The sequence below is a fragment of the Vitis vinifera genome, chromosome 8, assembly GCF_030704535.1.
Source record: "Vitis vinifera cultivar Pinot Noir 40024 chromosome 8, ASM3070453v1".
Classification (NCBI taxonomy): Eukaryota; Viridiplantae; Streptophyta; class Magnoliopsida; order Vitales; family Vitaceae; genus Vitis; species Vitis vinifera.
The window spans coordinates 14915001-14938984 of record NC_081812.1 but is presented as its reverse complement, the minus strand read 5'-3'; the positions used below and the strand labels follow the sequence as shown (position 1 = coordinate 14938984).

The following is a 23984-nucleotide window of genomic DNA, read 5'->3' as shown; positions in this document are numbered from 1 at the left end:
ATAGAAAATAGCTTATTAATTTTAAGTGCATTGAATTATTTTTAAATAAATTATAAAATGGAAAACAAAGTATTTTTGTTTGAATTTAAATTAATTTTATTTAATAAAATTTAATATTAATCATAAAAATAATAAAAGAACAAAGAAGTAAATTGGGTTTTTATTTTTAAAGATAAAATTCAAGATAGGATAAATATAATATAAAATAGTATTTATTTTATGTAGCATATACATCTCTACCCTACAAAAGTTCTTAAAATGAAGATGATTTTCAATCTAGAAAAAAAAAAAAGTCTATTAATCTACAATATTGTTATGTATAAATAAAATAAAATAAAAATTAATTTATAACATTGTTACATATAAATAATATATCCATAATAATAATCATTAATTATTATTGGAGTTATTACATAAAATTATTTAATGTATTAGATTTAAAGAAAACCTTGAGATAAATTATTTTGGGTTGAGAATGTGTTTTGCCTGAAATTTTTTATTATTGTATTTAAAGATTTTATTTTATTTTTTGTATTTGGAAATATTTTCTTCAGTATTATATTTTAAAAATACTTAGTATTGTAATGATCTAGATATAAGTTTTAAAATTTTAATTCATATATATTTAATATTAATATAAACAAAATTATATTTCCCTTAAATATTTTTATTTTATTTATTTATTTTATAAACTTTTTTTTATTTATAAATTTAGCATTCATTTTCTAACCACTTAAAAATATAATAATCTATAAAAATATCACAACAAGTGAAAATTTAATATTGAATCATAAAAATTTTATTTTTTAAGAAAATTGAGATGAAATTAATATAAAAATATTAAATACATATTTTTTATGAAAACGATTAATTTTTCATTTTATTTAAAAAAAAAATAGACAAAGAAGAAAAAATTAGAACCCATGTGAAGTTAGAACAAAAAGTAAAAACCTAAAATTAGAAGCAAGAAACAAGGACAAATTATCACCACTATGACATGAAAAATAAAAAAATAAAAAATAATAATATAACAATAAAATAATATGATATTTTTGTTTTATTTATATTTATATAGGATAAGATTTGATAAAATAAATAAATACTTTATTTATTATTAATCTAAAAATTTTTATATCTTGAACTTCTAAACAATTAAATGTACTTTTTAAATCCAAATCATAAATAATGTATTATGACTTAATATTTGAAATTATTTTAATTTTTTTATAATATTATAAATTTTTTTGTTTTATTGTACATTCATATTTATATTTTATTTGTTCTTATTAATTATTTATTATGTATGTGGACCTAATTCTTCCTACTATGTTAAAACATCAAATAACTTTGCGTGTAAATTATTTTATTATTGGTTGTTAAACTATCATGATTATATTGAAACTTATGTTGGTTTAAAAGAATCTTGTTAGAAAATTGAAAGATGACAAATCTTGGATTCATTATTCCAATATCTCATGCTAAATCATTAATAAAATGTAGTAGGAAGGCATGTCTAGATTCATTCAACAATGAGATCTTGACATAAGAACGGTTGCGTGAAGCGGTGAAGGCAATGCGATGTTAATAAAACAAAGACAAGGGATGTGAATGCAATTTTAAAAATCAATAAAATATCTGAAAATATAAATTCGAAAAGGACGGTACCGGCCACCGACAGATCACTCAAGAGTGGGGAGCGTTAAGAGTGTCGAACGTAACTCCAATATCATATCATAATTCATAATTTCATACATTAAATGGGAGGTGCTCACGGCCGTTGCTCTGGCACTCATCGGAAGCATCCCACCCCCGCCTACACCACTTTTCCGGACACAACAGCCCCTGCCTCAGCCTTTGGTCGTGATCCATCAAACACAGTCCGCACCAACATGTCTTGTCTGCCTTACGCTCATGTTGATTCCAACTTAAGAGCTCTGGCTGGGCAGGCCGAGGGTTTCGGCCGTCTTGCCATTGGTGGTCTTCACGGACCTCTTTATCATGTCACCACTCTAGCAGGTTCTCTCTCACCAATTCCTAAGATTAGGATTAGAATTATTATTTTCTTTATTCAAATTTTGAACACAGACTTTGTTGTTGATGGTAGGGTTTTGTGATTTAACTGAAGAACTTAGAGTCGGCTGCAGGAATCGAGTTTTTCCATTCGATTTTGTTTAGAATCATTTCCTCGCTTGAGTTTTTCATCCCTCCGAAGTTTGGTGCCAACATTTCATGAGAGATATTTCTTTTTTATATGTGTACTTTTTTTTTTTTTTTTTCTGTTATAATTGGCGCTTCTTGACTTCTATTCTACGCATTCATTTACCTTTTACATCTTATTATTAGCGAAGTTTGTCATGAAATTTGAATAGGAGAATTGCTATTGCAATTTAAATGAAATGCCGCTCAAATGCTTGTGTGCGGTTTTTTTTTTTTTTTTTTTCAATGTGTTTGCATAGGGATTGCTACTTTAATTTGCAGGGCTAATGGAGAGTTCAAGTTGATTTAGGAAAAACTCAATTCTTCAGCTTTGTTCATTTGGGATTTTTTTATGCTTGATCAAGAAGTAATCTTACTGATCCCAAAAAGAAAAGGAGATTCTGGGAAGAATATTGAACGATATAACCTTCTATTGTTTGTATATTATCTAATAGCTGTTTGTTTTAGAAGTTAGGATTAACAGATCTTAGAAGCTATGGTCAATTTTATTTTATTTTATTTTTTCTTTATTGCATTGCTTAACTGATACTTTAATTTGATATCTGCATGCATATTGCGAGCCAAATCCCTGGAATGTGTTTATTACGTATTCTACTTATTTGGCCTGTTAAGATGTTAAGATGTTCTGAATGGCAAGTGTAGAGGTGTCATAGAGGTTAATGGTACTCTGCATTCTGTTTTTGTGATGTTAAAGTTTGCTGTTTGTGGTGTTGCCAAGATGGTTCTGGCCTTTTTATGTACAGTTTTAAATGGATATACATTTTTGTCGAATTACCTATCAACTTTAGTTTTTTGGTTAAAGTGGTAGCTCAACATATTAGAGCCCTGGTTTATTAGAGTCTTGAGTTCAAGTCTCTTTATTCTTGATGTCTCTGAATGCTAAGCTTAACATCGTTTTTATATGACTATAGATGATGGGCCAGGATCACTTCGTGATGGATGTCGTAAGAAAGAACCACTTTGGATTGTCTTTGAAGTTTCAGGCATCATTCATCTCTCATCTTACCTGAATGTATCATCTTATAAAACTATTGATGGGCGGGGCCAGAGGATAAAACTCACAGGAAAGGGTTTAAGGCTGAAGGAATGTGAGCATGTAATTATATGCAATCTAGAGTTTGAAGGTGGTAGAGGACCTGATGTTGATGGCATTCAAATAAAACCTAATTCAAAGCACATATGGATTGATCGTTGCAGCCTCCGTGATTTTGATGATGGACTGATTGATATCACTCGTGCAAGCACGGATATTACCATTTCCAGGTTAGCAAACTCACTTACATTGAAAAATTACTCTTGTTTGATTATCCCAATGTCTTTTTTAACATTTGTCTTCAGATGTCACTTCTCACAGCATGACAAGACGATGCTCATTGGAGCAGACCCATCTCACACTGGTGATAGATGTATTCGGGTGACCATTCATCATTGCTTTTTCGATGGCACTCGACAGCGGCACCCTCGTGTTAGATATGGGAAAGTACATCTATATAATAATTACACCAGAAACTGGGGCATTTATGCTGTTTGTGCCAGTGTAGAATCACAGGTAACAGGTCTTATAGGGCCTGCTTTTCTGTCACCTAATTTTTTAATGGGGAAAATATCACTCTTTTTTTTTTTCTTTTTTTTTCTGATCATTATTTTCTTTTTATTTCTTGAAATTAGATATACTCCCAATGCAATATATACGAAGCAGGACATAAGAAGGTGGCATTTAAATATCTTACAGAGAAGGTAAATTATTTGCTTTTGCTTTGTTCTAGGTAAATCATTATAAAAAGATGCTGATGTGAATAGGAGAAATACTAAGTTCTTGAAGTGAACATGAATTTCAAATATGACGTATGGTTCTGTATATTGACCAAATAAAGGAAAAGCAAACTGAAAAATTATTAAATGTGAAAGATTTTGGTTGCTCAAAGTTGGCCATTAGTTTAGTTATTCAGACAGGTTCTGATTCAATTGAAAAAAGATGTGACAGATGGAAACCATGAATATTGCATTTTATTATCTTCTAATAAGCATTTAAATGTATATAACTTTGCAAGTCATACTTTTTTTTGTCTCACTGCATTTGATAGATTTATAGAATTATGACAGATGATTTTAGTTTCCAGTTTCTACTTAGAAGTCAATAGTTGACATATTTTTCTAAGTTCCACAGGTAGAGGATCAATACATGCCTTTATAAGTCAAGTATGGCCTTTGATTTATATTTCCCTTTTGTAACTTATGTTTTGATGCTATAATACTTATCAAATTTGCCCTTTAGCATTTCTTCTAAAAGTGTATGCTAAGTTAGACACAAGCTATGCTTACTCTAGTTTCTGGAATATTGTGATCGATCTCCATCTCAAGCTCTATATCTCAGTATTTTCAAGTGTCTCACTGTATATCTCATCATCTACTGTTGCGATAGGTTCCTCAATTTTTTATTTTTCCAATCTTATCTTTCCTAGCTTCATTTGCCTTCCACCATCAACTTCTTATCTAGGTTGCTGCATGTTGTTATTTGTTGGTTTTTAGCTTCTCTGGTTCCTCAACATTTGGCTCCACTGAAGCACATCTCATCTTTTTGAGTAACTATGACAATATGTTACTCTATCCCAATAAAGCAATTTGCTAAACTATTTTTTTCTTTTAAGCTAGATGCCAAATATGCTGATAAAAAGAGCTCACTGAGTGTTATACTTCTAAATGCTTAAAGTTTGTTGGTTGCTCATCTCACCTATGAGAATATGTGAGATATACTATAGATCCCTTGAAAGAGAAAACTAGAACTTTCTCATTCTTGACAACCAAATGTATTAGTTGGGAATATATTAATTATGATTAATCATGTTGTCTTGCCTATCTTTTTGAGATTAGGAGTGTCTTATTGCCAGGTGCATGCATTAATGCTACTTTGTACCTTAGATCTCTTGTCAGAAAAGAGACCAAAAATTGAGAAATTTTTTCTTTCTTAAACCGTAATTGCTATGAACTAAAGTAATTTGGACTTGAGGGTTGGTTACTTGATGAGATCTATTAGCATCTACTACTGGTTACAACTTTTTAAATCAATAGATGCAAAGACTACATTAACAAACCAACTTCTAAAAATTAAGTTGTCATCACATTAATATAAACTGTAAAGTTGCATATTGTACTGTAAAGTAGAGGAACATAGCTGAGTTGCCCTTATTTGTGGAGAACTTGATGTTCCAACTCTTTTCACTCGAATGGTGAAAGTTCTCAAATAAACAAAAAGAAAGAAACCAATATGTCATAAGTCATAACCAACCATATAAAATTATCAGGTGTGCGTTTTTTGGCCAAAACTTTGGACTCTACTGTTTATATTTGGAGATGATAAGGTCTTTTTTGAAATCTTCATCTATTGCTTATAGTGCCCTAGGCATTGTAAGCGCCACATTTAATGGGGTTTTCAACCTACTGGCAGACTGCCTTTTTGGCTAGAACTTTGGACTCTATGGTATAGATTTAGAGATCAAAAGATTTTTTTTGATATCTTCAGCTACTGCTTATATCACCCTAGGACTTGAAGGCCCCACATTTAATGGGCTTTAACTCACTGGCAGGGTTGTCCCTGTGGGCTTCTATATTAAGGACCTAAGAATGCTTATTGTTGCAAATACTATTTTTTAGATCTCTTAAACCCACCTTGAGATTCCTCAAGCATTCTTGAAATGTTGCTCTAAACACTAGCCCGTTCATACTATTGCCAATTCTCTCTAACCCCATATCAATAGTCACTATACTCTACCCTTCCCTTAAAGCTTAACAATTTAGCATCCATGTGGCTAACCTGCTGCTACTAAGAATCTCATCTAAACACCAAAGAAATGCCAGTCATAATAGCAAGAAAACCTCTAATATTTAAGGTTTGATTATTAACTGCTAACCTGCAAAACCTAAGTGCTAATAAAACTAGCCACCTGAAAATGATGGGGTAGATGTTCTAGCTTAACTGTTAAAGATGTCGAAGAAGTGGGTGTTTCACGTTCATGTTTTCCCTGGTTTCCATGTCTTGATCTGTTGACTATCTTCGCCTTGTTGATCAATCCCAATTGGATCTTTACCTCACTCTCTAGTTATGAATAATGGTTGATGAATTAGCCCATGTTTGTGTTTTGTTTGTTAACTGTTGATGTCCTATTTTGTAAAATTCATATGGACCAATCATAGTGTTATCACATGTCTAATATATACCATGTGAGCTCCATCATGACATGATTGATCACACAATACCATGTGTACATGCTCAAGGTCTATCTCACTAACATGACACAAAGTGCATCTGACCCTTGATCTCCAATGCATGGATAAATCCATGTTCTCACTACATAGCTCCTATGTTATAGTGTTGCGTTATCTGGACATGAATGCATATCTTCCACCATATTCTTGGGTTTCCTAGATGCCTGTGGAACATGGATGTCGACCTATGGTGGATGTCGAGGGGATCCCTCCTATTATATACCACTTAGTGAAGGTGACATAGTGTGCACTTAAAAGGACTAATTGTTTCATTCCTGTTATAGGAAAAATGTTTTCTCCAGAATGCTTATGCCCAGATAATCCTCTGTATCTCCCTGAAAGGTGTCACTATTGATAGAACGCCCTACTGCTAATATACTTGCTCAAGTCAGGAGCAAGGCTTGAGGGTTCTAAAGTGGACTTGGCGCATCTTGATGGTGGAATTACTCTTCCCACCATTGAACACTTTGGGATTCATTTGATGGTCTGGGTTTGGTGGCTAAACTTGGAAGTTCGCCAAGGTGGGTGGGCCCACATGAGGTGGACGGAGTGCCCTAGATGCAATTCTTGAGGTGGTGGAGGCAAAACACCAAAATGGCAGTGGGTGAATTTGAAATTAGGGTCATTTCGAATTGGATTTTGAATTCATAAATTGAATTTCGAAATTATTTTGAAATGGTTTTTTAACTCTGCGCAATTGTCTTTAGATGACCATAACTTCTTCATTTAAGCTCCGATTTACATACCGTTTCAAGCGTTGGACTCTTGACTTCTTGAGCTTCAAAACAATATATAGCAGGACTAAAATGGGCTTCGGGAAGTACTTCAAATTTTTCCTCAAGGTCAAAGTACATATTGCTACCAGATTTTGAGTTCTAAATTTCCATGCAACTTGATGAATCTTGCTTCATGGCTCATTTCTCATGTTTGTGTGCCTTCTTTCTTACTTTGTAATGTTCATTCCTCATTTCCCAAACTCGTGATATCCTCATTTTGCCTTTCCTCATAGTCCGTGAGTTTTGACTCGCTCAGTTCCTTATTTAACCCTTTCTTGGTCTTTCAAAATCTAAAGTGATTTAACTTGCACCTTTTTCTTCCTTTAAACCTGAGATAAATCTCCAAAATGCAAGTTAAACCCATGGCTAGAGCCTTAGCATCAATTTGGGTCAACTAGGATGATTTGAGTGTTTGATGGTGTATAAATCATATCGAATATGTGCCATTAGAGCACATATTTTGGCTCCAATCAGTGAAACTTTTGTAATGCATTTCACTGTTAATGAGAGGAATGATGTGAGGTTTTGGTCTTTTTTTATGGAGTTGGGTTGAGGGGTCAAGTTTGGGAGAAAATCTTCTTGGAACCCTTGCTTCATCAAGCAGGACTAGAAGTTGGAAGATGATGGCTTGGATGTGGTTCTTGGTTTTGGGAGAACAAATATTGGCCTCAGATAGAGCTGAATGGCAAAATAGGATTCACATAGTGAACCTGAAGTAAATGGGATTAGGGCATTGTTCAGTTGAATTGATTGCTTTGAACAACTGAGTTTTGAGGCTTGGTTTTTATTGTAATTTTATGTTTACTTAATAACCATGTGTTTTTTTTCCAGTGACTGAGTATCTGAATCATGCAGCAGTTTATTTTCTTCCTTATGGGTGTTGTTGTCAGCAAATACTCTTATGGCTATATTTTTCACAATCCAGAGGCAACAAGATTGAATACTTGGTTGTTATGATGTGTAGGCAGCTGACAAAGAAGAGGAAAGAACTGGCTGTCTAAGGTCAGAAGGGGACTTGTTCATAAACGGAACTCAAGCAGGCTTAATGACTGTGGCCAGTGAAATGTTTCACCCTCGGGAATTCTATCCCACATGGACAGTTGAGGCTCCTTCTGATGCTCTTAAGCAGGTTCTCCATCATTGTACAGGATGGCAGTGTGTTCCCCGGCCAGCAGATGAAGCAGCAATTGCTTAGTAGCTTCAACTTTCATCCATAGTATATAATAAATCTGTTTTGCATCACTCTGAGGTTGCACACATCTCCTTTTCCTTTTTTTACCCGGTTGCCATAATATAAGAATAAAATGTGGTAATTCTGATTATATTGTGTCATTTGTTGTGTAGTCTGTCCAATTTTCTCCTCTCTTTTCCTCTTTTTTTTTGGTTTATCTGAGAGGTTATGTATGGGTGAGCTGGGTCTGTTGGGCGGTGGGTTTCTGCGGTCCACTCGTTTAAAGCCTCTGTATGCAGTCATCTAGAGCCTCTTTCGTGCTCAAGTTTTGCACTTGTTTCTGTCATTTTCATTGAAATTTAGATATGGTGACTTGGTGAGCAATGAATGAGCTTTGGATAGGGATCCCGCCCAATGGCTCAAAGTGTTGTTTGTGACCCGGAGTCTCTAACAGAGCGCCACTTTGGGTGTCAAATGTTACGCCATGTGTGTAGGTTTACCTATCAAATTTCTACAATGCGCTGACGGTTTGATTATGTTACTTCCCGACTTATTCTGGAGTGCCGTGCCCACTGAGTTTTCTCTTATTATATTTGAATTTACGAGCATCATTTTGGCTGCGGATTATGACATCATTCTCCTTTTTCTTAAATATAAGCAGACGCGACTTTGACTTTTCGATCTGAAAGAAATTTCACGGGTAGCTTTTCACTGGAAAATTCCATTTGTGTTTTTTCACTGTTTTCATATTATAAGATCACTTTTGAGAGCTCCTTCCCGGCTTCTTTGCGTTTCCCTACATAAACTTCAACATCTCCTATAACTTGGCTACCTGGTGCTTGTTCTTTATAGTTCTAAGGATTATTTATAAGCCTCAGGGGAAAACACTGGGAAAAGAACAGAAAGTGAAGAAAAAGGTGAAAGAGAAAAAACAAAGCTTTAAAATTATTAAATTATTTTTAAACGTTTTTTCATTTATTTTTTTATTATATCAAAATTAAATAATTTTAAAAGGTACAAAATTTTAATTATATTTAATTATTATTTTTTTCATGATGAAATTAAATATGCGAACGCTAAGTCGGCATGGAAAATTGAAATGATGAAAAAAAAAAAAAAACGTGATTTTAGGAAATTAAGAATAAAACAAAACAGGTATATTTATGTCCAGAAAAAAATTACAAAAAAAAAATAATAATAATACAATCAAGAAATCTGTGAGCTCTATACACTCAGCGGTGGCGCCGTCGTGGGGATGACGAAGAAGACGTGGAAGAGACACTCATAGAATCTCCCGAACCCGTGCCGTAAAATAGATCCGATAAGCAATTTCTCACATCTTCGGGGGCAAATCTGATAAGCATCTCTGCATTTCGTATGGTGGCCAGTGTCTCACGATGGGTCTCGTAGAACTCCTGATACACCGAGTCGAGTTTCCTGGCGATGGAAGCTTTTATTTCGTCTCGAAGTTTCGGGTCTGGTACGATATAAGAGGATTGCTTCCGATACGCTTGTTCAAACTCCAAATTGAATTTCCGGAAAGTTTCCTTGGCTTCCTCCGGCGAAATGGCAGCCTTAGGGTTCTCCGGCATTGACGATATGACGTGGCCCCAACCTAACCGTTCGTAGTTGGCGGCAAACTGTCTCAGCTTAGATTCATGCATGGAGATCCACTCGTCTCCGAGGAGGTACCGGAGATTCGATGTACGGACTTTTGAAACGACGTGTTGAAGATTGTTCGCTAAGAAGAGATACGATAAAGACACCTCTTTGTACTGCTTTGCTTTGCCATCCAGCTTGCAGAGAAGGAAAAGTATAATCCAAGCCAATCGAACGGAGATGGCTGGCGCCGGAGTGTTGTCGGTGTCTGAACTTTCGAAGTAGAACTCCGGCAAAGGCGACTGAACTGGCGGTGGAGAATCGCCAATGATGTCGCCAAGAATGCTGCTATAGTCGGCAAGGTGAGACAAGTAATTCATCACGTATTGAGTCAAAGGATGGAGTCCTCCGCCTGCAACTGGCGATTTGGACGAGTCCTTTTGAATCACCGATTCGAACTCGGACAACATCATCCGTACTGATTCTCCAAGTTTGCTGAGCGTGGTGAGAGCGTGTAAACGAACAGAAGAAGTGGACTCGAAGGAGAATATCGATTCAATATCCGGCCAATTATCAGATATCGCCGTGTACACGTCGAGTGTACGGAACGCCATATCCGGGGATCTCTTACTTTTCGATACGAGCAGTCTAGGGAATTCAAACAGAAGAGTCGCTCCTTCTTTTGAGATTTCCGCAAAACAAGACTCACGCATGGAGTCAGATGCCGCGAAGACATGATCGCAAAGGATTCTCTCCCCAGTGAAGAGTGTTGTTATAGATATCTTAATACCCTCCAGCCAATTCTTGATCTTCAACTCCACGATTTCCCAATCCATCTTATGAATCTGCGAAGAACTTAATTTTTCGACTCCAAGACGATATATTCCTTCGTCCACTATAGACTTGCGGATAATTTTGTATATGCGTACGCACTCTTTGCCATAGCCGGACGAGATCATGCATTCGGCTATGGATCTCAGATCATCCATTGCATTACTAGATACTTGTTCGACCTCAGAAATGGAATCGCCTGCCGTTCGAATCTCATCCTCCGGTCCAACATCATCGTCATAGTCAGACGTGCTAGATCTTGCTGACAAACGTGATGATCGAGTGGACACGGACTCCGGGTCCAAGTAAGCGCGGTTGGTAGAAAGAATCTGATAGAATTCCTTCTGAAGCCTCTTCATGGCAATTTGCATCAAGCGCTGGGCACGCACCACCATCTCGGAGCTGGAGTTCTCGGACACCATGAAATGCATTGCCTTCTGTAAGTCATTGACGCATTTGATAAAATCATGGGCTTCTTTTTTGCTCTCGTAAAAGATAGAAGTGACTTTAGCATAGGCTGAAGTATCCGCGTCCCATTTCATAATCATGGCCTCTGCCTCTTCAACACCCTTCGCCATTGCTGCATCGGAAATGCTTCTCCGAGGGATCGAAGGAGTGGCTGTCGATCGGGACGGTGAAGGGCAGTGAGACGCGGAGGACGAATCGGCTTTGTGTGAAAAGAAGAAGCTCCTCATTCCTTTTCTCGGCATTGGGGGAAAGCTAGACCCCGACTGATCAGGTATGATTTTCTTGTTGGCTTTGTGATTGTGTGTTGGGGCTGTATTTGTTGAGTTTAGACTAGGTTGGAGGAGGGGTGGGGGAGGAGTTAAATAGAGGAAGAGGGCCGCTTCCGCGGGCACTGAATCCTTGGGAAAGAAGAATAACATAGGTTAAAAGTCGTCGAGGGCCACGTAAACTGATGACTACGCGTTACACGTGAAAAATACATTTCCAAATTGTTGAATTTTCCAAAAAGTTGACTGCCATGTGACTTGATCCCTCGTTAACAGGGTAAAAGCAAAGAAAGGGAAGCTTAAGCTTGCCTTCTCAAATCTCAACCCAATTGAGTGGAATCAGTCACCCTTTTATTCCTTACTCCTACGAGCATCGACCAATCTATTTCATTTCCTTTTCTTCTTACTAGGGTGAAGAAATAGTATTCACTTGCAAGTGTCTTAACTTCATATTTATTTTTAGGATGAATTCATTAAACTCTCATCTTTGTTTATAAAAAGAAATATGAACGCGGTGAACTATCATCACTTCCCATAGGAAAAGATACTTTCATTATTTTTAGAAACAAATTTGTTTTCTTTAATTTTTATTTCCGTCTGTTTCCGAGTGTGAAATGATAGCCAGCACAGATTCAACACTGAGAATATGTTAGAATCTTTGGATGCATGAATGCATGAAATGTGAAACAAAGAAAAACTAGTGAAGGGGCCTACAAGTGATTTTGCTTTCTCAATTTTGTAATCGAGTTCAAACTATCATTGGTTTTTGTACACTATTCTTTTGTTTTGCATATGTAGTGTTATTTGTTTGGTTGGCCCCCTCCATTGACTCTCAAGTCTTTCTTGGAGTTTTTGGTTGTCCCATCCTAATGATCCATGATACTTTTCCTTCCTTCCCGAGGAAAACTACAATTTCTCATCGAACAGATACCACGTAAGCAAATATCTCATCAAACAAAGATTGTGAGATAGAAGCTTCGTTTGACCTTACAAACACAAAAACAAACAACAAACAGAGAACACAGCCTTAATCAAATAAGAAGAAATTCATGTTCCAACAACAGCCCTTTTGCAATTTCTCTTCCTTCATCTTTGTTTAAATCAATTTTATTGTGTTTTGCTTAAAATATTATGGGTCAAGCTGCCCAATCAACTCGATTCTCATATAATTTTTTTTGTAGTTTGATAGCAATTGAGAGTTTTTTTAAAGAGATTTACCATTATAACTCTTCTCATTTATTCTGATTAGTAAATTATTGAGTGTTGATATCCTCTGTGAACATAGGAATCGTTGAATCGCATTAATTTTTTTTTTTTTTTTTTTTTTGTGATTTGATTAACACTCCTATTTTCATATTGGTCTAAAAGAATTATCAAAATTTCAGGACATGATTACCATCATAGCAGTTATTAATCATCTTATTTGCAAAAGCTCGGGGATCAGAGCTTGGCCTGCTATTATAAACTTGTAATTACCAGACTGTCTCCCATTACAACTTATAAGTGGTTTTATTTAGGTAACCAATTTTGGTGAAATTATCAAAAAAAAAAAAATAATGCATGAAATTTATAATACTTGGAAATGAACGACCTATACGGCTATACCAAAGGGAAACCGTGTCACCATAATGAGCCGTGGTCCATCGTTTAGAAAAGTAGATGCTCATATTTTTCCTATTCCTTTTTCCATAGTTGTAGTGGGGATGCTATATTTTCTGTTGATTCTTTCCATTCATGTCTAAGGATATAACAGGAAAAAGAAGGAAGAAATTTTAAAAATTTGTTCCCCGTTGTTTTCTTATTAGAACATTCTTTGTTGTGGGCTGAGAATGGCTCGTTGAACTGAATGTGTTAAACCGTCCAAGTTAAAATCGTCATTAGCTCCCATTGTTGCCTCAAACAATGAAATAACATGCCATGAAAATTGACCACAATGCATCTTCAGTATTTTTATTATTACTGTTGGTCAATATAAATCAAGTATTCAAAACCAATGGAGCAGTTTGTTAGTATATGACTCGACCAGGAGCCTCCCTCCAGCAAGGTGATGATGGTCCATCACTGGTGGCCGATGTTTGGTCTCCAAGCCACTGGCAAATTTTGAATTTCGTTATGTCTTTTAGCAACATAGTAAATTTCGAATTCCATTCACACTCTGAAGCAGTGAAGCTTGGCTGCTTGAGAAACAAGATTTTCCAATCCAATAATTCTTCATTTGTCCTGTCAAGGGTAGGCGTGGGGAGGAGGGGGGCGGGGGGGTCGCCAAGTCAATATGTTACTTTCTAAAAGTTTTTTAATTGAAGTGCGATGATTTATGATCTGTATTTTTCCAGACTTCTTAAAAGTCAAAATATAAAAAATGGATTAATTCATACCAAGAAAGAGAAATACGTGCGGAGTGATGAGGCAATGGAATAGGTCAGACAGACTGCCAAGTTGGACAAATGAAAAAATGGTAACTACAGCCCACAAAAATCTAAAGCTTCCTAATACTTCATTCTCGATTGCGTTCAGGTCATCCAATTGAACTTTTTCTGCTTTTGCTTTTGCCTTTTCCACCCATCAATTTTTTGTTGGACTTCTTCTGTTATCGTTCGTGTGATTATTATAGGCTGTCCATGCCTTTCACCCTTTGCCTTTCTCGGAAGGATCAGAAACTGATAGGACGGTTGAAAGGTATTGTTTTCGTATCAGATTACAATACGACCGAATATTTGATAATTAAATTATGGTGGAGTCATTGTATCCATATGATATAATAAATAAATAGTTTGTATGTTATTCAAATTAAAAATAATTATAATGATTATATAATTAAAATTTCAAAGTGTTTCATATTATTTTATTTTATAATAAAATTATAATATTTAATTATTACAAACAAAATTTTATTTTCTATTTTATTTACGTTTCATCAATTTTATATATCATCATTTTTATTTTTATTTTGGAATTTCATTAACTTGATTATTAAATAATTAATATAATGGTAAGGAGGTTGATCCAGTGGTAACCCATCAGATGCTTTGGAGATGTGACCAATAGACGGTTGGATCAATTAAACCGATGGTGGGGTTTACTAACTATGCCAACAGCCTTGTTTCATTCCCCTCCTCAACTGAACCGTAACCTGTAAGGCAAAGCCCTTGTTTCATATCGTTAATACAATGTGAACACAAACTCTAAAGAGTGGCGTGTACGATACGAACCAAAAGGGAGAAAAACGTAGTGATGACAGGGAGGCAATGTCCTTGGCGGCAAGGGAAGCGTGACGAGATGACACCTGGCAATGGCCCCACCCTCACAATTGCTACTTGAACGCTTCGCATGCTGACTGGGACCGGGACCTCCTCCTCTCCCTCAGTTGACTTCCAACCATCCCGGATGTGTGAAGCGTTCGACCATCCATTCTAATATTAATGTCAATTCATAGTAATCAGCATAACTGTTACTGTTAGGTTATTGATTTATTTACGTTTTGGGTCTTCTTTGACGGCTATTTACCGAGCCCCTTCAAATTAGTTTCTAGGTAGAACCTAGGCTGGGTGCTACCTCCTATACACCCACCTTAGAAATACTCAAATCCACCCTCTAACACGTGCTTTTCACTTTTTTTCGACTATTTTTGGACATTCGTCATTTTTTCCTTGCAATGGACGTTATTTTTTCGGTTCAAATTAGGTAACTCTCAACATCAAATACAACTAAATTCTGAAGATTTTTTTTTTTTTCATATTTAATTTCAACGTAAAAATATAAAAATATAAATAAAAAATGTGGACAGGAGAATTAGTATTAAAATGTTAAACCGTTTCTTAACTCTTATTTTCTTTTTAAGACCATTATTCTTGACAAAAATTTACACATTATTTTAAATTTTTTAGAAATTAACGAGGTAAAAATTATTGTCTCAGACAATTAAAAAATTATCATCTAATGAGGCTGGTGACAATATCCACTAGCCTAACAATAAAATCCATTTGAATTCAAATTTTATAGAGTTAAAAAAAAAATAGTCATTTTCCATGAGTCACAACTGCCCCGTAAGTCAACAGCGGGATAAAGATTTATTAGTTAATTAGCTTCCCGGTTTCGGCGGTGCCGGTAGCGGCGCGTTTGACTTGTTCACTGAAGTCTTCTTATGGCCTTATGCAATTACTGATAAATAGATTTTTTTTTTTCATTTTTTATTTTTCTTCTTTTAAATAATTGCGATGAATCTATAAAATCTGAATGAATAGGATAGAATTTGACTCTCTTAGCAATACAAATGTATAAAATTTAAAAGGCGTGACAATTTTTTTATACAAATGCTCGTATCACATGTACCCTAAATGAGTCCACATTTTTATAACTTTAAATTTAAAGAATAAAATAAGAGGCTGATATATGACCAACACATTTTATGTTGAGTTAGGTGGCCTACTCAACTGCAAAGTTGTTGCCAAAAATATTCTTCAGTTGTTTCGATTACAAATTGAAATTGCTTTTATTTTTATGTTTCCATTCAGTGTTCATGACATCGAGAACTAGAAAAAAGGAAAGAAAAAAAGTGAAGGATGTGTTGTGATACATGTGTTTTAATATATCATGTTTGACAATTAAAAATAGAGGATGTGTTTTCTTTGTTGTGACTTATTTTTTCAGGATCATTTATAAAAATAAAATATTATATATATTAAAAATATTTTAAATTTTTAAACAAATTTTCATTATATAAAATAATAAAAAAATAGTTTTCAAAAACTACTTTTTAAAACTTTTTTCTACTTTTTCATTAAAAGTACTATATTTAACTATATAAATTAAGGTGTAATTTGGGTAGGTTAGGTTGTTTGGGCTGGTTAAGTTTTCTCAACTAACTTAAACTTAATTTGAGTTAGGTTTGGTCAAGATTCAAATAATCTAACTCTAACTTAAACCCAATTTAATTTAGTGTTTTTATAATATTTATTATGTAGTATAATGATATTTGTGTTTTTAGACTTTAAAGGCAAAAATCTCAAATTATATTTATATTATATATATTTTTTCATTTTTTAAATAAAAATATATAAGTTTTTTATTTTTATTTTTTATTGTTGTTTGAAATTTTATCTCATTTACTATATATACATATAAAGTATTTTTAAAATTACAATGAACAAATTTTAAGTTATACAACTCAATCAATCTGATTAACTCGAATTTTAACTTAACAAATTTGAGTTTAAAATAATGATATTAAATTAGGTTTTGGTTGAGTACCTCAAATTAAAAATTAGATTTAATTAAATTGAAATGAATTGTTTTTTAATATGAATTACACTTCAATTCATAATCAATTTAATTAATTTGATAATACAAACACGTGATATAAATACTATTTTTTTTAATGATATATACATTATTTTTTTATTAATAAATATATAAAATTTGAATTATTTTTAATAAAATGTTATTTTTTATAATTTATAAGTCAAAACACACCCATCCCGAGAGAAAATAGAAATGATTTACACGAAATTTAGAGGACTTTAACACCACAAATAAATCAACAACTACGTTATGAACACCAGAAATTAAGAAATATGAAAGTGATGGAGAGCGAAGTATGAACCCGCAAATTTCCAGAGTTGGGTTGCATACGTGGTACGACATTGAGATAGACCGTCACCAGGAAAGTCATCACATTGTCTGCCCTTTTGTCAGAAACTAAGGGGACCGTCATTTTTATGCCGACAATTGAGTTAAGGAGTGATTTTAAATGATTCATCCTTTGGAATAAAGTGGCTCTCATTGTCAAAGGAATACTTCTAGGTCATGTCACAACTATTTTGTTTCTGTTTTTATGTATAGTAAAGCCAACATTTAAAACCTTCAGTTCAACGTTAGGTTTAGAAAACTTTAAGAAATATCATCGATTATGGTTTTGAATCTTTGAAAAACTATTATAAAATATGCTCTATCAAATGTGGTTTTGCACATGCATTGGGATCGATGATATCTACGTTGATTTTAAACCTACTTCAAATTTACTCTAAAGCAAATATTATAATAATATAACCAATGTTGATAATTACGGTTTTAATTTATATGCTAAAATCAATGTTAATAATATTGGTTTTATACGTCAAATTAAACCCAATCATGTCAACATCGATGTTTTATAATAAAATTTAAATGGAAAAAAAAATTTCTATACAATTGGTGTAAAAACATTATTTTTCAAGGTATTTTTAAAAATATACTTATTCCCCTAATATTTTTAGGAAAAAAAAAATGTTTTCACATACTTATTGAAAAAATTTATAAAATAGGCACATATTAATTAAATACAGTATCTTAAATGGTTAAATATCTATATCATTAAAATATAATATCTAAATAATAAAAGATAATATAAATTATACAAAATATTAATTATTTTAAAATATATTTTACACTTTATTCTTTCACATTTAAAACTCAACATTTTATCCTCTAAACTTACTAAAGAACAACACTTTTGTCCCAAGACACTTATTAAAAAAATCGATTAGCAACTTGTTTAATGAAGAGCCAAGACTAAACAAAACTAAATTTGAAGGTGTCACACTTAGTATTGCATTAAAAATCACAAGCAACCATGTAACATCCCTCTAAAATCAAAAATCAAAAGTGATAGATGTCATAATTTAAAAAGAATATGAAAATTTTTATTTTAAAATTATCAATTCAAAATTAGTTGGATGTAAATTTAAATTAAGGTTGAAATTTGAATGAAAAATTTTGGACGAGAGAAAAAAGCGTAAGCAAGGCATAATGATGCACGAGGTTGAACGGGAAGGGATGAAGTTCTAAAACACGTGGGAGTAAAGTCTATTGCTTTTTCCAAATACTATGAGTACAAGTGTAAATAACAACTACAAGTGGCGTCTGAAAACACTGCTGCATACACAGGCATCAGTTGGATGTCAAAATGACATCCGCCACTGAGCTTTGTTGTTCAGATTTGACATTTGCACTAAAAGTGAGAAGACCATCACATTGCCTGTCTAGGTTGTCCCTCTCCTTGATGATACCCACTTGCATTCCGTACACTCAAATAAGATCTTGGGACATGAAATTCAACTACTGTGATAGATGATTGGTGTTGATGGGGATTGAGATGGGGTGTATTTGGAAATGATTCATTTTGATTTTGGTCGTTATAATGCATGGACTTTTGTGTTCCAAGTGGGGGTGTTCGGTGGAGGCAGATGCCCAAAGACGTTATATTTATAACCATGTTTTGCCAAAGACTTTTTTTCCCTTGTGATGCTTAGCATCGTTTTCTTAGTTCGAGGACACCCTCTTGAATGCCGTACCATCCAATTTGGCAAGTGGATTGAATAATGGTGTTTCCATACACATTTAAAAAAAAAAAAAAAACCATAGAATAAGAATTCAACCATATAATATCTAAATTTTATATATCGGTCTAAAAAATAGGATTTTATGTATATTTTTTGTCAAAGTAAATTATCATTTTTTAATTAGATAAGTGCTACTTTCGATCATATGTTTTAGATATTATTTTTTATTATTTTAGAACAATAGATTTAATTGTTGCGTGTATGAAACTTGAATTGTTTTTATAAGATTGTTTTTTATTAAATAAATGTGCAATTTTGATTTGGGTTTATCAAGATGGAATTGGAATATGTTTGTACAAATTGACATTTGATGATATTAAAACGAGGATTTTACTATTAGGAACTCATAAAAAGTCAGAACAAAAAAAATATAAAGATAAGACATTATAATCCAAGTTGATGCCCCACTTTCAACGAAATCCGAATGGAAGCCAATTAAGCATGTAGAATCAACTCCATACATTATTAAAATTTCAAAAATAATATATTATTAAATTTATTTATTTATTTATAATTTGATTTATAAACTACAAAAATAATAAAATACTTGTTAAATGCCCTGTTACTCAACTATTAATGATTTATTAAAATTATATTATTATGTTACTTTCTTATTTTTAAAAATAGTTTTAGAATGTGTTTAGTAGTATTTTTATTCGAAGAATTTAATTAATGATGTTTTTTGGAGAATCATATTAAGTATTTTTTCAGCTAAGTATTTTTTTTAAAAGGTATTTCCTAAATTTTGAAGAGACCCTTAATAGATATTATTCTAATTTAATCAAAATTGAGTTTAGATCATCGTGCTCTTATTATTATTATTTAATAAGAATGGAAATTGTTGAAAAATAAAAACTTATTAGCTCAAAGAACAACTCTTTTAATTTTTTCATTATTATTGTTATATATTAAAAAAATTAAGATATTTATAGTGGAAAACGTCACATTTGCATGTGTTCATTTTTTATTTTAAAAACAAGGAATAAATTAATTAATTTAATCTTATATATTATTTTGATCTTGGATATATATATATATATATATATATTAAAAAAATTTCCAATATTAAATTTTCCTCAAATATTAATTATTGATCTAGTTAAAATATTAAACAAAATAAATAATTTTAAATGTTTTTTTTTTAAATAGAGATGCTCTTATTCATTGAAATAGAGGTCAGATTTTAATATGAAAGTGAAGTTCTAAGAACCATGTACATAATTGTACCAATAATTTGTTGTATTATTTGTATCAATGAGTTAAGATTCCATATATTTGACAAATATAAAAACTTTCTTACCCTTTAATAGTTTATTTATTTTATATTTATTTTTCATATATTTATATTTTGTTTTGTGTGTTTGTTTGTTTGTTTGTTTTTTTTTTAACCCTTGTTACCTGTATTTTTCATACCCATATAATGACCATTTTCATATTCATATCATAAAATTTATACATTAGTATGATTATACCGGAAATAGGTTGAATTGGGATTATACCGGTTGAATCGACAGTCCAATCGGTGAACCAGAAACGGTTCAATTAAATTTACTTTTTTTTTTTTTTTTTCAGCATCAAAACGACATCGTTTTGGAGGACCTCCTTCCAAACCCTCATTCTTCTATCTGCAGCAGTTGTCGTCCGCCCCCAACGCGTCGCGATAGGCTCCCACCACTGTAACACCCCCTTCCCTCTCTAGCCTGTGCAATGGCAGTAGCTGCTCAATTTTTATTTTTTTAAATTTATTTTTTATGTTTTATTACTTTTATATTTATGATTTAATGTGTTATTTTTATTTGTTGATCATAATTTTGATAGATATTATAAAAATTTAGATATAATTTTTTTTTTAATTTTAATAATATAAAATAATAAAATATAATTTTATGACGTTATTGATTGGATCATGATTTGACTAGTGAATCATGAACCAATAACCTTTCTGGTTTAATGACCGGCTTGATTCTAAAAACATTGCTCTAAACTTATTAAAGAACAATACTTTTGTCCCAAAATGCTTATTAAAAAAATCGATTAGCAACTTATTAAGTAAAAAACCAAAATTAAATAAAATCAAATTTGATGATATCACACTTTACAATTACACACGAAAATCCCAAGTAGCCATGGAATATCATGTAAAACCAAAAATAAAAAATGATAGATGTCATAATTTAAAAGCGTATGAAAATTTTTATTTTAAAATTGTCAATTCAAAATTAGTTCGATCTAAATTTAAATTAAGGTTGAAATTTGAATGAAAAATTTTGGACGAGATAAAAAAAGCGTTAGTTTTTAATAAGCGTAAGTAAGGCATAATGATGCACGAGGTTGTGAACGGGAAGGGATGAAGTTCTAAAACACGTGGGAGTAAAGTCTATTACTTTTTCCAAATACTATGAGTATAAGTGTATATAACAGCTACAAGTGGTGTCTGAAAACACTGCTGCATACACAGCCATCAGCTGGATGTCAAAATTGTTGAGGTCTCGCGTCTCTGGTGATCCACGTAGTTGCCAAATGGGTGGACGCACGATCTCAACCAATATAGATTCTTGATTCAATCGTACTATCTGCAAAAGGCGTCCGGACAGGGTGTCCGGACGCACCCTCCGATGGTTTTGTCAGCCATGGTTAGAGGGAGACAAATCAGTTGGCCTTTTACTAGGTATAGCAAGCTTACTTTCCTTTTTGTGTGAAGGTTCATATATATAGTATCAGAAGCTTTGTTTCTCTCTTTAATGGTAGGGAAATATTTTGTGTTGTCATGATGACACTAGGTGGCGATAGGGCCATCATCACCCTACGGGCGGCTGACAGAGATCGTGGTAGTTGCTGCGACTGTCAGAAATCGTGGGAAGTGATCGTAGGAAGTGACTTGTCGTCACTTCATTCTTGTCCTTTCACCCTGCAGGTGGCGGAACGTGGGTCATGGCAGGCTATTGTGATAACGTGTAAGACTTGCTTACTTCAGTCAATGATCCGGACAAACATACCCGGATAGTGTATAACGATCGTCCGGATGCGCTGTGGCAGTCGTCCGGATGTTATGTTTGTGAGTGTCGTGTGCCTCTCCTTGAGGGAGTCCGGATAGGAGAAGCGCGCCACGTGTACTCTTGGGGAAATCCGGATGAGGCTGATCCGGATGAGAATGTGTGCCACGTGTTATTAGGAGATGTGTGCCACGTGTCATTAGGAGATGTGTGCCACGTGTGGGGAGGGGTCCCTACAAAAATGACATCCGTCACTGAGCTTTGTTGTTCAGATTTGACATTTGCACTAATAGCGATTAGCGAGAAGACCTCGGTGTCCAGAGCCACCACCATCTTCTCAGTTCGGGCGTCCAGAGCCACCATATCTTTTTAGTTTCGGCATTCATAGCCACCATTTTTTCTTAGTTTTGGCGTTCAGAGCCACCATCTTCTCAGTTTGGGCGTTCAGAGCCACCATCTCTTCTCAGTTTTGGGTGTTCAGAGCCTCCATCTCTTCTCAGTTTTGACGATCAAAGCCACCACCGTCTTCTCAGTTTGGACATTCAGAGCCACCATCTTCTCAGCTTGGGCGTTCAGAGCCATCTCTTCTCAATTTCGGCGTTCAGAGCCACCACCATCTTCTCAGTTTGGGTGTTCAGAGTCACCATCTCTTCTCAATTTAGGCGTTCAAAGCCACCATCTCTTCTCAATTTCGGCGTTTAGAGCCACCATCATTTTCTCAGCTTAGGCATTCAGAGCCACCATCTCTTCACAGTTTCGGCGTTCAGAGCCACCATCTTTTCTTCAATTTGGCGTTCAAAGTCTTCATCTTCTTTATTTTAGCATTTAGAGCAACATCTTCAGCTTGGTGTTCAGAGTCACTATCTCTCCACGGTTTGGTGTTCAGAGCCACATTTCTAGCATTCAGAGTCCCTAGCATTTAGAGTTGTCTTTCTCTTTTAGTTCGGTGTTCAGAGCCACATTGCTAGCATTTAGGGTTGTCATTTTCTTTTAGTTTAGCATTCAGAGTCATTCATACTATTTAGAGTCACTTTCATCAGTTTTAGGCGTTTAGAGCCGTGTCTTCAGTTTGGCATTTCGAGCCACCATCTTCCCTTAGTTTTGACGTTCAGAGCTGTTGTGCATACTCATTCAAACATTAAGAGTCACCATATTTCCTCATTTTAGCGTTCAGAGTCGCTTTTCCTCAGTCTTGTCATTCATAGTCATGGCTCCTGACATTCATATTTACTGGCATTGCGCATCTTACTTTCACGATTTTACATTCGTCATCGGTTTTCCTCACCTTTTTACCTTGTGCTTATCGCTTATTCATCATGTTCTTCTAGATTTCCCCTTCTACTACACATGACATAGTTCGTTGAGTTCACGACACATATTTTGGTCATGTTGTCCCTGATATGTTTTTTTCGAGTCACTTTTGGAGACGTCTTAGAGGGAGTCCAGATCCTTAGCGCGACTTCAAAGGCACTTTGAGAGATCCACTTTTCTCTTAGGATTTTAGAGCCCTTTTTGTTCATCTATTGGTTTGGGTGAGTTTGTGTTCTACTTTGATACCTTTAGGGGTCTTTTTTTTTCTTCGGTAGAGTTCACTTCGTTATACTCATTATTCACACTCTCATTTAATTTCGATGTTCACATTCTTTGTACTTGCAAACTCTACTGAAGATGGGCATATTTGTCGACCCCTTTTAAAAAACAAATGGTATTAATTTTTTTTTATTGCTTTTATAGCATTAGAATGATGTTTTCTTACCACCCGGAGGAGTTGGCAGCGCCTTGAGCGAGTGGGGGACTGACTTCCATGAAGCTTCATGCATAGGACGTGTGGCCTTGGACGTGACTACCCCGCCATGGTGGTGGTTGAAACTTCAAATGATGATCTGGTCTAAGTAGGGAGTAGGTGGAAGGCTAGCATGAGAAGGGAAGATTGAGGTAATATCTGGGAGATGATCTAAAGGGGAAATAGGGAGTTTTATAGAGATAGCTGGAGAATGGGGGAGATCTTGGTGTTTCGGGAGAGG

The 23984-nt window shown here is 34.1% G+C and overlaps 2 protein-coding genes across 2 annotated transcripts; one reads left to right on the top strand and one right to left on the bottom strand.

Moving 5' to 3' along the window:
- Nucleotides 1–1629: 1629 nt before the first annotated feature.
- On the top strand, nucleotides 1630–8588 carry LOC100255011 (probable pectate lyase 4). The gene is made up of 5 exons (XM_002277540.4): nucleotides 1630–2016; nucleotides 3129–3480; nucleotides 3556–3766; nucleotides 3886–3954; nucleotides 8221–8588. Exons 1-5 carry the CDS (start codon nucleotides 1758–1760, stop codon nucleotides 8449–8451), a joined length of 1122 nt encoding a protein of 373 aa, XP_002277576.1. The 5' UTR covers nucleotides 1630–1757; the 3' UTR covers nucleotides 8452–8588.
- A 964-nt stretch (nucleotides 8589–9552) lies between these two features.
- LOC100267121 (exocyst complex component EXO70H1) lies at nucleotides 9553–12403 on the bottom strand. Its single transcript, XM_002274306.4, has one exon. It carries the CDS (start codon nucleotides 11742–11744, stop codon nucleotides 9660–9662), a length of 2085 nt encoding a protein of 694 aa, XP_002274342.2. The 5' UTR covers nucleotides 11745–12403; the 3' UTR covers nucleotides 9553–9659.
- Nucleotides 12404–23984: the final 11581 nt, after the last annotated feature.